General features: G+C 53.4%; 1 protein-coding gene across 1 annotated transcript in view; it reads left to right on the top strand.

The window, feature by feature from the left end:
- The window catches only part of LOC144269984 (alpha-2-macroglobulin-like protein 1), a 28,796-nt gene extending 13,354 nt beyond the window's left edge, over positions 1-15,442 (top strand). Inside the window, exons 15-35 of the mRNA XM_077826163.1 lie at positions 45-194; positions 450-602; positions 1,504-1,615; positions 3,230-3,311; positions 4,685-4,910; positions 5,022-5,148; positions 5,836-5,957; positions 6,526-6,580; positions 7,517-7,600; positions 8,841-9,017; positions 9,162-9,243; positions 10,113-10,269; positions 10,607-10,681; positions 11,321-11,483; positions 12,296-12,510; positions 12,778-12,993; positions 13,119-13,243; positions 13,769-13,859; positions 14,734-14,802; positions 15,158-15,260; positions 15,402-15,442. Of these exons, the coding sequence (XP_077682289.1) occupies positions 45-194; positions 450-602; positions 1,504-1,615; positions 3,230-3,311; positions 4,685-4,910; positions 5,022-5,148; positions 5,836-5,957; positions 6,526-6,580; positions 7,517-7,600; positions 8,841-9,017; positions 9,162-9,243; positions 10,113-10,269; positions 10,607-10,681; positions 11,321-11,483; positions 12,296-12,510; positions 12,778-12,993; positions 13,119-13,243; positions 13,769-13,859; positions 14,734-14,802; positions 15,158-15,260; positions 15,402-15,442 (2,625 nt within the window). The remainder of the gene's footprint in view (positions 1-44; positions 195-449; positions 603-1,503; positions 1,616-3,229; positions 3,312-4,684; positions 4,911-5,021; positions 5,149-5,835; positions 5,958-6,525; positions 6,581-7,516; positions 7,601-8,840; positions 9,018-9,161; positions 9,244-10,112; positions 10,270-10,606; positions 10,682-11,320; positions 11,484-12,295; positions 12,511-12,777; positions 12,994-13,118; positions 13,244-13,768; positions 13,860-14,733; positions 14,803-15,157; positions 15,261-15,401) is intronic.
- Positions 15,443-15,739: the final 297 nt, after the last annotated feature.

The following is a 15,739-nucleotide window of genomic DNA, read 5'->3' as shown; positions in this document are numbered from 1 at the left end:
TTTTCTCTTCCACTGTTGCTTGCTTTCCCCATGTGCTGATCAAGGTGAAGATGGGCTTCTCAGCTAAAGAAACTCTCCCAGGATCGACAGTCCAGCTCCAGCTTCAGGCAGCTTCCGGCTCGGTGTGTGCAGTCCGGGCAGTGGACAAGAGCGTGCTCCTCATGAGGCCAGAGAAAGAGCTCACCAACCACACAGTGAGTGACTGTCTGTCCCTCAGAGTCATGCTCACCAAGGACCAGGGATGGATTGAGGAGAGACAAAGGGGGAGTGACTTGTGAACCAGCAGGTCTGCAGGGGAATGGGCTGGAGTTGAAAGCTGGGCTGTGGGGTGAAGGGTGTTTCTGTGCTAGGGAGGGGCAAGTGTGGGACATTTGTCTCTGGGATGGTGTGAGGGTGATAGATACCTGCTCCTCCCTGCCTGGTTCTTTCCATTCTGTTGGTTTCCCTAGGTCTATGAGTTATTCCCTTTCATACACCGCCATGGGTACCCCTACCAAGTTGAGGAATACCCAGATCTATGTGTGCGACTTCCACCTTTATTACCAGTGGTGTCACGGAGGCCTTGGTATCCCTATCAGCCGGATGTCTTTAACCTCTTCAGGGTAATTGTCTCTGATCCTTTCCTGGAATCTGCATGGAAATGGCACCCGGGAAAACACAAGCCAGTGGGAAAGTGCCCTCCCCCAACAGGTTGACTCCCTGCAGTTTATTCCCCTGTGCTTTGCCCAGTCTTAGCTTTAGTGTCCCAAGCGCTGTGTGGTTTCCACCTCATCCCTTGGGGAGACTGTGCCACAAGCTCCTAGAATTCATCATTACAGGACGCTCCCGATTTCTAGATCATTTTCCTCCAGGGATAAGTGTTATCCCCTTTACTCCTTCCCAGCCAATAGCCAGGCAGTAACGCTCGCTGGCTGGGGCAGGGCAGGCGAGGTGGGCACCTCTGAGCGGTGGCAGTAGAACCCAGCACTCCTTGGCAGTGCCACCACGTTGGGCAGGTGACTGGAGTCACTGGACATTAAATGGCCCATCCGAGTCTCCGAGACTCCCCTTTTGACGAGGGGAGAGGACTGGAGGCTTCAGTCAGTGCTTGGGGTTGAGAATCAAATGGGACCTTCAGGAGATTGTCTGGGTGACTCATACTGGGCACTCTCCCACTATGTGCAATGCAGCCCCAGGTGCTCATAGATTTGTCACAGCGGGCAGGGCTGTGCCATGATCCTACGAGGCCATGCAGGGGAATCACGGGCAATGAGGCTCAGACCTCTGAACAGCCACAAAGGACCTACGGGGAAGTAAACTGCACCTCAAAAAGAGATGCAGTGATGTGCCGCCCTCCCAGCGCATGGAGGGAACAGGAGTCTGAGGTGTATCCCCTCCTGGGGCAGAGCAGCCCCGTACCACCCTGGACACAAGGCTGATCCCATCAGCTCAGATTAGATCACTGTTATTAATTAATCTAGCCTTGCCATCTTGCAGCTGCTGCTCTCTTTTTCTTCGTAACAGAGCATAGGCCTGAAAATCTTTTCCAATCTCATGATAAAGAAGCGGACTCAGTGCTATTATCCAGTGGACAACAGGCCAACAGCACCCCCACTAAGGCCCATCAGCATCCTGGGTAAGCTTTATTTATTCCCTCCCTCCAGCTGCTGGATGGGTATCCCTGCCTCTGCCTGGCCAATGGATACTGAGAGAAAACCAGGGCTGAGGCCAAAATCCGGAAGTGGGAGTTGCCCAGTGCTTAGTCCTCAGCACAGGGAGTTCTGAGACCTGGGTTCTCTTCGCATCTGTGCCACTGGCCTGCTCTGTTGCCCTGAGCAAGTCACTCCCTCTGTGTGCCTCAGTTTCCCCATCTGTAAAAGGGGGATAATGATACTGCGCTGCTTCACAGTGGGATTATAAGGCTTAAATCATTATTGTTGCAAAGTGCTTTGAGCCCCTTGGTGCTGAGCAATGCAAAGTGTTATAATTTATATTTATAATTAAGTTTACCTGATCTTCTGAGTTGCTATCAAACTATTCTCAAAACTTTGCCCTCTCTGGCCAAGGTAACAGTGATTTCCTTTGTAGCTATTCACTTTGCACTCTCTAAATCTTCTGGCTTCTTCAAATATTTCATGGCTGTCTGTCTCTGCTCTTTCTTTTCAGTATTTCCTTCCTCTTCTCCAAGCTGCTAAACAGATCCTTCACTCTCCCTTTTTCCTTTCTCTTTTGCTTTTTTTTCTTTCTGCTCCTTCAGCAGTCTGGGATTGGGGGGGGACATCCCAGCAGTCAACTCCCAGCAAAAGAGCCATCCAGAACCAAGACAGATTGAGCACAGATCCCGTTGACCTGGGACAAACTTAAACCACAGATCCATTGTGGGGGGAGCACTGTGGAGAAGCGTGATGCCAAGAGGTGGAGATTAGGGTCGGGTGGATTTGTCTCCATATTCCCTCCCTAGTGCATCTGGGACACTGCGTTAAGGCCCCGGTGACACTTCAGTGGCCTTTGGATCAGGCCCACAATTCAAACACAGTAGGCTGCCAATGGCAGGAGAGCAGTGATGTGACTGGCTGTGCATTGAGGCAGCGGGGCCCACCAGAGGATCACCATGGCACTTGCAGTTCCCCCAGCATGAAGGGAGGAAAGCCTAGCCGCACCGACAGTGCCCTGGTGCTGTTGGGTAGGCACAGCATAAGCAACCACCGCTAAGACCACCCTGCGGAGGCCTCCCCTTCTCCCCTTTCCCCAAGGCCCTAGCCTTCCCCATTTCCCTCCTTTCCCATAGGAGCTTCCATCACCCCAGCCCAATCCCAAGTGCATCCCTCTGCCAGGCTCTTCTTTCCAGGTCCCAGGCACAGCCTAGCTGCCAGCTATCTCTCACCATGTGCCCCATGCTGGGAACACCCACTGCCCCTAATGGGTGCAACACCCACCCACTTGTCAGTGAGGGGCAGGGCTCCTTCTCAGCTTTGGCACTTAAAGAGTCAGAAGCATCTCCAAGTAACAGGCCATATAATCCTTTTGGGGGCATTGCGTAGAGACTAATGGAGGGCCAGTCCCCAGGACCAAGTGTGGCTTTGTCCTGAATCTTCCATCTCCAGTGTCAGACTAACCCCTCACTCACAGAGTATCAGCCCTGGCACCCTCCCTCAGCCAGCTGAACTGGCCGTCCCAGTGCTGGACAGTCTGTGGCTGAGGAGGTTAACCTGCCCAAATCCTGACGGGGAATCTGTATTCTTTGTTTCAGAGGCTCCTCCAGAACCCGCTATCCCAGGGAGAGTTCGTCAGTATTTCCCTGAAACCTGGCTCTGGGATTTGATCTCTGTTGGGTAGGTATTAGCAGCTGGATGAATGCCATGGGGGCTGAAGGGAAACTGTGCCCTTTCTTGTTAAGTCTGGGTGATTTCTCCCCAGTGTTTGTATTAAAAGCCAGACCTAGGAATTCTAAAAACCCCAAATGGAAAAGATTTACCAGTCCCTCCATTGTCCCAGCCAGTACAGGTTAGTTCTCACAACACATTCTCCAGGGCATTGTCTAGTCCTGGTTGATGGTGATTCAAGCAATGGCATTTCCACTGCTCCATTTGGCGAAGTTTTCTCCCAATCAATAGATCCTAAGTGTTAGGGAATATTTCCTGATCTACATCCAGAATCTCTTGCTTTGCTCAGTTTCTATCACATTTCCTCCTACATAATCTCTCTGTAGCCTCCTGAACCTATCTGGTCTTTACACACCTCCATGATCACAGACAGTTATCACCCCTTTGTTGTCCTTAGTCAAGCAAGACACATTGAATTCATTTATCTTTGCTCATAACTCTCATGGCAGGTCCCTTCTATCCATATACCAGATGTAGCAAAGGAGTCACTGTTGACTCTTGAGAGTAGATCAAATGTATTTATACTGACACTAAACACCTATTTTTGTACCAGAGCAAGGGGTTGTCTCCTTTGGTCTTTCTCTTTGAAACAGAAGGGTTTGCTGAGCGTGGATCACATGATTAGACTCACTGCAGAGGAAGCAAAAGCCCAAATCCAAAGATTCCCCAAAGATCTTTGTGGAGAGGGGCCTGAATTCCCCCCCACTTGGGTCTGAATTTTGTAGCTGAACCCTATATTTGTAATGTGCCAAACCAAAATCCAGCTCAGAACTTGGGGAGCAGGGTTCAGCTCTTACCGCGCTTAGCACAGAAAAACACTGCTTTTGGTTCAAGACCAAGCATCCCCACTCAGTGCGCATCCTCTACTTGGTAGACACTCCCAGCTGAATTCAAAGTGTGGCTCCCACTCCCAGTATCTTTGGGTTGGAACCCACAAATCTGGAGTGTGCCAGGAAACCTTTCTAACAATGAGGGTCTGCTGGACTATAGCAGAGTCTCCTCAAGGGAGGGGATGGAAGCTCCGTCACTGAGGACATTTAAAACGAGCCCTGGACAAAGCCTTGGAGAACAGACTGTAGGGAACCGTCCTGGCCTGGGGGATGGCCCAAAGATGGCCCAGTACGAAGTCTCTTTCCATCTCTTTTTCATTCCTAGGGAGGGCTAATATCAATGGACTAGAGCCAATGGACTAGAGATTAGGGTTACTGGCTGCTCCATAATATCAGGATTGTGACTGCACACACTGAGCCTGGGACCCTGCTTTGCCCCCATTGTAGGGTGGTGGGTTAAATTGCTTTATGTGATGGCTCTCCCCCTCTCAGTCCCACTGGAAACAGGGACATCCCAGTCACGGTGCCTGACACCATCACCGAGTGGAAAGCCGGGATGTTCTGCATGGCCAGGCTGGGCTTTGGACTTGCCTCAACCACAAGCCTTGTGACATTCCAGCCCTTCTTCGTGGATGTGACGCTGCCATACTCTCTGGTCCGGGGAGAGACCTTCACCCTAAAGGCCACCGTCTTCAACTACCTGAGGCAGTGCATCCAGGTGAGTGCCCCGCCACGACACGTGGCAGCATGCCCGATGTGGCAGTCCGTGCCGTGCCCTGGGCTTTCCAAGGCTGCGCTAATCACTTGCCTACCTCTGTCACTCGCTCAGATCCAAGTGTCCCTGGCTAAAGCCCCAGACTTCCGGGTGGACTTGTGCAGCAGCTGCAGGTACGTCCACTGCCTGTGTGTAGAAGAATCCAGAACCTTCTCATGGAGCGTGACAGCCACAACACTGGGTAAGGCAGGGACAGTGGTGGAGGGGCGGGTAAGTCCATGACCACTGGACTGTGACGAAGAGGGCCTGGGTGGCACACGGAGATTGGGGAGTGTTATATGGAGCCTTTATATAGGTCCCCACTTGGCTCTCAGTCCAGTCCCTAGTGGGACAAGACACAAAACCACCTTGACACTAATTGCCTCCCCCATCTGTTGACAGGATGGATAGGGTTTGGAGTCCCTCTCTTATGCCCCTCGAAGGCGAGGCAGACTCTTATTGGCCTGGGGTAGGGAGAGGCGCACAGGTACATGCAGGGCAAGCTCGCATTGTTGCTGCCATTCTGGACACAGCCTGTCAATAAAGAGGGTCTCCAGTTTCCAAGGAGCTGCTGAGTCTTCCCTCTCCACCTGCATTAAAGTACACTTACCCTTTATAGTGATATTCTTAATGGGCCAAAATCACTCCTGGTGTAACATCACTGAGTCACTTACACCAGGGGTCAGTGATGCTGACTAGTCAGCTAGACCAGCTGGCCGATCCAGACCAAAGAGACCATTCAGACTATCAGGACCAACTAGAGTAAGACCTTCTAGCCCAAGACCTTCTAGCCTCCGCCTGATCAGCGTCAGCAAAATGTCAGCTGGAGCACATGGCCTCAGCCTGGCACTGGTTGTGAGAAACAGACACTGTTCAATATGATTGACAGGGACGGCGAATATTAAGGTCAGCACAGTAGTGATGGACAACACGCCACAGTGTGGAGGCAGGAGAACCTTCCCCCCAGCAATGCCACGGAAAGATACACTGATCAAGCCCCTGTTAATCCGGGTCAGTATGAGGCCAGGCTTCCCTCTGTCCCTTACGATTTAGGATCGTGGGTCACCCCATCTCCATCGTTGAAGGGAGGGGGGAGAGTTTGGAGAACAAAGTTCTCATTCTGTGCCATTAGCTGGAGCCAGCATCCCAAAGCCTTTGCACCAGTCACTGCTGTCGCCCACGCTTCTCTAACGCTCCCGCTTATACCCTCCCCGCTGCACCATTTCCCATGCCACCCTGCACGCCATACCCACACTCCCGTCTGTGCCATTCTCCATCAGACCCCAGCTCCGGCATGTGATCACAGACCAGGGTGGTGCCTCCTTCTAGGTTTGTTCCTCCTGCTCCCCTGACCGGACTGTGACTGGAACACTGGGCTCCTTGTGGAGGGGGACTCCAGCCCAGCCCTATAGGGATAAAAGGAGAGAGACCCCAGCCCGAGGCTAATGGGGGTAAAGCTCCTGACAGCTTGGGCACAACCCCTTGAGACCTGAAATCACACATGGATTTTGCAGCTGTTTGGAAATCTTGTTTGTAACCCTGTTTGTCCCCTCCAATGCCTCTGTCTCTGCTCCAACAGCCAGAGGGAGTGCTCGTGGAGAAGGCTCACAGCTGCCGGCTGTGCCCTAGAGGAGGTAGGAGAGCTGCACCGGAGGGGTCTCAGGAGCCTTGTCCCTGCTTTGATTGGTGGCAGGGAATGGGACTGGTGTGCAGGGATGGCAGATAAAGGAATATGTAAAAATGTATTTCTTATTCGGCGTGGTGTATCGGGACAGGAAAAGACAAAAAATAATCCCTCTCATTGGCATCCCACTGCGTCTACCACGCAGCCTGGGAGAGAGCACCCTCTGCTGAGCCACCCACCCGGCTCCCTCTAGCACAGCGCCCTCTAGCACCACACTGACTCAGAGGGAAGAACCCCCCACCCCTCGAGTCCCCCCCATCCCTCCCTGCAGCATTCTAGGTTTTCCCCAGGAAGATGCCCAGCCAAGTGGTGACCAAACTTAAATCTATATGCTTGGAGTTTGGGGTAATGGCTTTCGTATTCGGATGCCATTTTATCTCCTTAATCACTCTGCCAGTGCCTTGTGAAGAGTTAGTACAGGATTTACTGCTGTAAAGGGGATCACAAGTAACTAAAGGCTGTTGGTGAGGGATCTGATGGAATAGGTGGGGCTAGCCAGGTGAAAATGAGCAAAGGGAGGTAAGTTTTTAGAGGTTTTTAAGGTCGGTCTTGACAAAGCCTGGGCTGGGATGATTTAGTTGGGGATTGGTCCTGCTTTGAGCAGGGGGTTGGACTAGATGACCTCCTGAGGTCTCTTCCAACCCTGATATTCTATGATTCTAAGATAGACAGGGTGATAACAAAGCTGGGAGAATCTCCCTTAGAGGAATGTTGGGAGCTCCATCACTGGGGAATTTTTAAAACTGGGACTAGGCAGAGCCCTGGAGGGTGGACTGCACTGGCCAGGATGATGGGGGAGATCGATGTATTGCTTACCACCTTGTCTCCTTGGTTGGAGTCATACAGCTTGATTTCTAATGCTGTTTCTTTAATGTGTGATCATCAGGAAATACAGTCAAAGACCTTGTGTCCCTCACCCTCCCTGCTAATGTCGTGAAAGGATCAGCCAGAGCTACCATCTCTGTCCTGGGTAAGTTGCCCCAGGGTGTGAGCTCACTGACTCCTGTTACAGACAAACAGGTGCTGAGCTGGGCAGCCATGTCCCATTAATGACAGGGGAAGCCTCAAAAGATTTGATGCTTGTTTATTAGTGAATCTCTGCAAGATTTTCCAACCACCTTGTTTCAGAAGTTCTAGATTGGCACCCCAGCTTTAAAGGGGAAGGGAGAGTCCTGGGGGAAGATCCCCTGCAAGATCCCCTGAGCAGGACTTTGGAACAAAGAGGCTGCCCCCAGAGAATCCAGGCCAAGGCCTACACTGAGCCCAGTGCCGGCTGGAACAGGACTTTGGGAGCCTGGCTGGGATATACTCAATAATGCTCACAGCCGTGTACCACACTGCTGAGTTTCACAGCTATAGTGCAGCCTTGCGGTGGAGAACAGACTGGCCTTGGCTGGAATGAAGAAAAAGGGGATTCTTTACTGAGGCTGCTGGACGCAGCCAGACCCTAAGGTTCTCTCTGGCTCTGACTTGTGGATTCATTCATAGACTATGCTGCCTAGTGTAGCAGGACTACTACAGGGCCTGGCCTGGACCAGGCAGTCATGGCCCGGGCTCCTGACTGCACTAGAAGAGACTTAACTTCAGAAAGCCCTTGAGATATTACAGAGAACAAGGCTTTCCCCCCTCATATTTACAGCATTTTCCACTTCCCGTGAGGTGAGAACAGCTACCGTCCTGTTTGGATTTCAGTCTTCTGAGCTGGCCAGATAAGATTGAGGCAACTGCAGTGATGAAACAGAATGACACCCGAGCTGCCACTGACCTACTAACACTATCTGCTTGCCTCAAAGGCCAGGAAAATCTCAGGCCCTGCAAAAATGCCTCTGGGTTACTCTCCCTGTGTAACATGGTCACCTGTCAGCACAGCCAGAGAAACAGCCCCACTGGTGTCCTTTTACAAGCAGGGCTCATTGTCATTAGCGTTCAGCTCAGCTTTTTTAACTGGAGGATTGAGGCAAAGGTTTCCAGTCGGTTCGCACTCTATCCAACCTGTGTTGTTCTCCCTAGGTTAGGCATTTGCCAAACACCCATAACGTCCCGTGACTGAGTCCCCCTCCTGCATCCCCGCAGCCATAGCGCTCATCCTGGTAATTAAAGATTGAGCTGTCAGATCCGGACTGGGCACCCCAGGTCGTTTTGAATGATCAGCTGCAAGAAAGCATTTAAGATTGCACTGAAGGCTCTTTTTTTGCCTCCCCCCCCGGCAGGGGACATCATGGGGACAGCGCTGCAGAACCTGGACCGGCTGGTGCAGATGCCCAGTGGCTGCGGGGAGCAGAACATGGTGCTGTTCGCCCCCATCATCTACGTGCTGCAGTATTTGGAGAAGACAGGGCAGCTGACCCCGGAGATCAGGGAGAGGGCGATGGGATTCCTGCGCAGAGGCAAGTATCCTGAGCCCAGCTCCAATAGTGTCCAATCTGGCACCGGCCACGCCAATAGCCCCTCTCCTGCACCTCCCCTGGAACTACCAGCCTTCACCCTGGCACAGCTGTGCAATATATGAGTTTTCTTTCCCCTCTCCCCAGGGTACCAGAGGCAGCTCCTATACAAGCACAGCCATGGTGCATACAGCGCCTTTGGGGAGCACGATAGAGAGGGGAACACGTGGTAAGAGCTGGTGCCTTCCCTTGCTTCCGATGCTCAGCCTGAACAGATGCGAGCTACTACCGCTGGGGAAAGATCCTCTGATACACACATGCCTTCACTGGGAGCAGTGACGCTGAGAAAGACCTAGTGAGAGCAGATTAGATAGGAGTTGGCAATGTGATATGGCTGCTAGATGAGCAGTGTGGTTTTGGGTGGCACACACAGAGGCATCGCCCCATGGAGCAGGGCGGGCGTAGGGAAAGCTAGTGCCCCTCTCTATAGCTCTGGGCATCCCAGGGGCTGGAAGTCATTGACGGACTTGAGAGAGCTCAGAGAAGAGAAACCAGACTGATCAGGTGGGTGGAGGAGAAATGGAAATTGCTGAATCTGCCTGGCTTGGCTCTGCGATGCCATAATCACCCCCAGTCCCCTTAGACAACTGCCCACAGGTATCTGCAAGACATAAACAAGAAGGAGAGAGAGGGATTAGTGGTTGGAGGCATGACAGGCTACCTGGGGATCATGGGATGGAATTAAGAAAGGGGGAATATAGATTGAAGATTAGGAACTCTTCCTGGTAGTGAGAGGGGGGAACTGATTCCCAGGAGAGGAAAGCAAGGGCCCATCACATCGGACTTTTCCAATTAGACTGGACAAAGTCCTAGAACATGTGCTATAGGGAGGCCATGCTGAGTTGGTCCTACAGAGAAGGGCTGGATAGGCCCAAATGGGGAACTTTTACCTCTCACTTTCAATACTGTATGAATCAGATGGGCCAAAGTCATTCTTGGTATAATGGTGCTGAGTTAAATTCTGCTGGGGAGGAATTTAAGCATTTGCATCTGTGTCTGTCTGTCTCTCCCCATGCCCCCCCATCCTCACCTTCCTAGGCTGACGGCATTTGTGGTTAAGAGTTTTGGACAAGCCAAAAAATCCGTCTTCATAGATGACAAGAACATTCAAGATGCCCTGAAATGGCTGGAGCTTCACCAGCTCCCCAGCGGCTGCTTTACCAACAAAGGGAGGTTCTTCCACTCTTCCATGAAGGTAAATAGCAGCCAAGCCAGACAGGAGAGCTGGGGAACTGAGCACACATGGGCAGATGCTGTGACAGCAAAGGAGTGTGGGGGCCAAGGAGAATCCTGGGAGATCAGCCCTGGGATTCCTCTCACCAGCACTATAGTGAACAGAGTCTGGGGTAGATCCCTTAGGATTCTTACAGGGAACACACCCCAAGGAGTCACCTCCCCAACCCTAGAAACCCCTTTAAATAGGAAAATGGGTTTTGGCTAAGCCCCTGGGCACGCCATTAGAATGCCATTTGATTGCTAACTGTGCTGTGTGTCCACTCTCCCGTCTCTCTGTGTGCTGCTACTTCCCGCAGGGCGGTGTGAATGATGAGATCTCTCTGGGGGCCTACATCACTGCAGCTCTGCTGGAGCTGGGGCAGCCACTCAAGGTGAGCCCGTCAGCCTCATCCCCCATCTCTCACTTTCCTCCTCTAGGGCCCCAGCTGGGCGCTGCTGTGAGGAAGCTGAGCAGGCTGGACTCCCTCTGGGCGGGCACTGGTGGGGCAGTGCTTTAGAGAAGCTCGCACTGCTGCAACCGTTTCCGTGGCTGGGCACCAAGAGGGCAGGGCTCTGAGGGTGTTCCCCTGCTGGCATCTGCCAGGCCAGGTGTTGATAAGGCACTGCCTGGAGGAAGCTCACACGCAGCATAATTGGCATGGCATGACAGAGCAGTGGGGGCTAGTAACACAGGCATCCCTGTGCATCTCCAGGGCAGGCGCCTTGTAGAGCTGTTGCAGTGTAGAGTTAAAGTCCGGTCGGTGGGGCAGATTCTGCTCTGTTACACAAGTGTATCTGGAGTAACTCTACTGGCATTCGTGGAGTTACACCCGTTTCCCAGGGATCAGAGTCTGGCTCATAGTTGTTACTGTGTCAGTGCAGTCTCAAGGGGTCTCATTCATCCCCGGTGTAAGCCCGCTGAAGTTGGTGCAATTGTCCTCACATTCATACATGGCCCTAGCTAGCCTGCAGATAAAGGCATACCAGCTGTCTGAGATGTGACCTCTGTGTGGGCAACTTCTCACGCACAGGGCAGCATGGTGCAGGCGGCCTTACGTTGCCTCATTCACGCCGTTCACAATGTCACCAATGTTTACACGGAAGCTGTGTTGGCCTACGCCTTCGCCCTGGCTGGGGACTATGAGGTGACCCAGGAGCTGCTGTACAAGCTGGATGAACAGGCCATCAAATCAGGTACTGGGTTCAACTGGCAGCTCTTTAGGGCAGGGATTGTTGTCTGATTTGCTGGGAGCAAAAGCAGCATACACCTGCCCAGCACGGTGTGGTCATTCGGCAGCAGCAGCTCTGGTCAAGCTCTGTGGGGTTTGAAGTCTGTAAAGCCAGGCAGGCTGCTTTGTGAGGGACTGAACAGGGACTTAGAAGGCTGCTTTCATAGTCTTTATACAGGGGCAGTAACTGCACTGCAGGATCAAGGAGTTAGACCTGGTCAGACATACTCAGCACTAAAACCTAACATGCACACGCAAATGGCAAAACTCTCACCGACTTCAATGGGAGCAGAGGTAAGCCAGGGCCGAGTGCTTTTGAACCCCCCCCCCCCCGATTACAAATGCTCTGATTTTGTAGGATATTTAGGGCCATTGGAGCACTTCCAGGAGCTGGTTTCCTGCTGGCTGGCTATCCAGTCACAGTGAATATGGTAACAGGCTACCGTAGGTGAAGGGTGTGATCATGAAGAATGAAGAGGAAGTGGATTGTGGGGGTGGATCTCACGGGCTGCCATAGAGCAACGGGGGGCATTCCAGGTTGGACATTCAGGAAACACTTCGTAACACAGAGGAGTCTGTGAGAATGAGCAACTTTCTTCAAGGGAAGGAGTGGAACACTGAGATCTAGGAGTGGACAAATCCCCAGAGCAAAGACTGTAGGGAGCAATCCTGGGTTGGGCCCCTGCGGACTACTGGGATGATTCCTTTATGGCTTTCCCCATCTCTGGAGATGTGTTTTCCCCCTTGTAACTCGTGTGTTATTTTTTTCTTCCCTAGGAGGCCAAATCCACTGGAGCCCCAAGCCCAGCTCCCCGGCTGCCACAGATTTCTGGCCTAGGACTCAGTCAGTGGATGTTGAGCTGACAGCCTACGTGCTCCTGGCTTACCTCTCCAAACCACGCATAAACGCGAGGGACATGGCCACTGCTGCCGGCATCGTGGCCTGGCTGGCCCGGCAGCAGAACGCCCGCGGAGGGTTTGCTTCCACACAGGTGATGACTGGCTCCCATCAGAGACAGAGCCCCCTCCCTCCCGGGCATTGGGCAGGCTGTGGCCCCTGCTGCACTCAGGAACAGAGAATCCTTTGGGGAGCACTCCTGTACTCAGGCAGAGGGAGGAGAAGCCTAGCGCTCGTACCCAGGGGTGCAGATCCCACTGCACTTGGGGGCTGGAGGGGGGGATTCCCCAGGTGCACAGATCCCTCCCTGTGCCCGCAGGGTTTGACACAAACAGTGAGGTAGCTGTCTCTCCCTCGCCAGGACACGGTGGTCGCGCTGCAGGCCCTGGCTAAGTACGCAGCCCGGACGTTCAGCGCATTGGCACAGGTGACAGTGACGGTGAAGTCTCAGAGGAGCTTTGAGAGGAAGTTCCAGGTCACCCACAAGAACCGGCTGCTACTGCAGCACGCGCTGCTGACGGAAATCCCCGGGGAGTTCGCAGTGCAGGCCCAGGGCAGCGGCTGCGTCTATGCCCAGGTGAGTCACGGGGAAGTGTGTCTGAGACAAGGGGGAAGTGTTACTGGTGGGGTGTGGGAATTCTGCCGCTTCCCTCTGCGTGGAATTTCGGATCTGTCACTTCCCCTTCTCTCGCTCCTCTGCAGACGGTGCTGAGATACAACGAGCCTCCTCCACGGGTCTCCATGACATTCTCTCTGCGCGTCACCACGCAGCTGATGGACTGCGCCCAGGGCAATGCGTGCTTCCTCACCGTCCGCATCCACGTCAGGTGACCCTGCGATTCCCCCCATGTATACATCACTCACCTGGGACGCAGCCCCTGCCTGGCGCAGAGCAGGGAGTGTCAGAGCTGGGCAGGGGTTCAGGCCACCTGGGGGGGCGGGGGGGATACAGAGAGCTTTGGCAGCTGGGAACAAGGCAAGCCAAAGGGCTGGGGTGCTCATCCGTGTGGGGAAAGGACAGCAGGGAGGGATGGGGAGGAAGGTCAGGACCAGGTGCCTGGCAATGGGGTGGGACAGTGTGAGGGTCCTGTAGCTTTATCCAGCTGGGGGAGGAGCCTGATAGGTACAGAAAAGGGAATCTCTGAGGGATACCCAAGAGGCTGGGGCAGCTCAGAGCAGTGTGATCCCATTAGCCCCCACATCTTCAAATGCCAAGGCCTCATCTCCCTCCCAGGACGCTGGGCACCAGTCCCTGTGCACAGGAGGGCTAGTGCTGGTGAGGACTGATGGGGAGGAAATGTTACAGCCTCATTTAGCCCCGGCTCACAGTCTGACCATCTCCCCACTCCCAGCTACATCGGGAGCAGAGTCACTTCCAACATGGTGATTCTGGAGGTCTCCCTGTTGTCTGGATTCAGTCTGGCTTCAGGCTCCCACACATCGGTAAGGAATCTTGGCATCAGAATGGGGGCCATGGCAAAGGGTGAGGTGGTGAATCACTGGTGGGATCTGTCCTTGCTGAGAGGGGAGGGAGCTTCCACAGACAGAGGCTCTTAGACAGCTGTGAGGACCCTCACTCAGCTGCCCCTGCAACCTCCTGTAAGACTTGGAGCCTTTGAACCACCTTGGGCAACCACTGATCTCTCTCTACACACTACTCCCAGGCTGCCTAGCATCCGGGAATCTAGAGCCTCCCCTCCCCTGTGTCTGGAGCAGTACTAGCATTCATGAGCTGGGCGAGGAGTCAGACCAAACAGTAGCTGGCCTGATTGTGAATCAGAGCTCAAGTCCAGCAGGCAGACCCAGAACTGCTCCAGCTGCTGCTGAGAGGATTTACAGACTGACACCCAAGACAGGGTCGGTCACGTACAGCATATCCATGCCCTTCGCTGCTGGGATGGGGAGATTGTCCCAGCTCATTTGGAAAGCATCCAGGCAGGAACCTGCTCTTCCCTAGGCCTGCAAGAATTATCATGAATAAAGCACACATTTTTAACAGTGACAATAATGAACCACTAGAACAAGTTACCGGCAGTCATGATGGGGTCTCAATCACTGACAATGTTTAAATCAAGATCTGCTCTAGGAATTATTTTGGGGATGTTCTATGGTCTGTGTTGAGGTCACAGTGGTACCTTCCGGCCTCGGAATCTATGAATAAACTCTCCATGAGGGGACGTCTGAGGAAATGAAACCTGACATAAGGGCAGGGGCGGGGCACTTCTCACACCATTCCTCCGAACCTATAGACCCGGTCACACTCTCTTCCCTGCGGTGAGGAAGAGGAGCTCAGAAATTCTCTTATCTCCTGTCTCAGCTGCAGCAGAGACCCCTCGTTAGGAAAACGGAGGTGAAAATTGATGCAATCTTCATTTATCTAGAGAAGGTAAATTTGAGCAAGAGCTTTTGGTTTGGACAAGAAGTGGGGGTAGCTGAGCCGCAGGGCAGGACTGAGGGGCACTGGTAGAGCTGTGTGGGGAGCCCAGGACTAGCAGGGGGGCTGCAGGGCAGGACTGAGGGGCATTGGGAGAGCTGTGCAGTGGGGTAGCTTGTATAGCCCTGTCACTCTGTCGGGTGTTTGCCAATCCTAGTAGTTGCTCCTTTTCTAAAGTCCTGACCCTCTAACAGCCTGAAGCGCTGCAAGTGGAGAAAGTCACGTCAAGCCCTGACCAAAGCAGCTGTGTAACTTCTTTCTCTCTATCCCTCCCTTTCCCTGCTGGTCTCCCTCCTACCTCCACAAGCTGAGCGATGAGTCACAGACCTTCGTCCTGCAATTGGAACAAGAGATCGAGGTGAAGGGCCTGAAACCAGCCAACATCAAAGTCTATGACTACTACCAGCCAGGTGGGTGGTGGTGGCTGCTGTGTATCCAGGCAGGGAGCTCAGGCTCTTCCTGGCCTCCAGGCTGTGGCTGAAGGGAGCTGGTGTGAGACTCTGCACCCTCTCCTCTGGGTGTAATTCTGGCTTTCTTGTTTCCCATTGCAGAGGAGCGAGCCCTGGCTGACTATAATGCTGTCTGCAGCTGAGGTAGGTGTGAGCTCTGGCCCACAGTGAGGCTAACCAGTGGCTCGGGAGCTGACAGCTGGGGGCGGGGTGGGTGAGAGTGGATGTCTGGGGTGGGGTATGATGGGAATCCAGAGGGCAGGAGATGCCCCAGGAGACAGTGGGGTGGCTGCTAGGTAGTGGGGAGCACTGGTCAGGACACAGTGAGGAAGCCACTGCAGGGGACTGGGGAAGAGGGGCTGAGTGAGGGTTGGAAGAACCTCTCTGTTGTGCTTGGAGTTGACACCCTTGTGGTGGGAGGGAGGAGTTGTGGGGAGGCA

Source organism: Eretmochelys imbricata, chromosome 1 (assembly GCF_965152235.1).
Source record: "Eretmochelys imbricata isolate rEreImb1 chromosome 1, rEreImb1.hap1, whole genome shotgun sequence".
In the NCBI taxonomy this organism is placed as follows: domain Eukaryota; kingdom Metazoa; phylum Chordata; order Testudines; family Cheloniidae; genus Eretmochelys; species Eretmochelys imbricata.
This window is presented reverse-complemented; position numbering and strand designations above follow the sequence as displayed.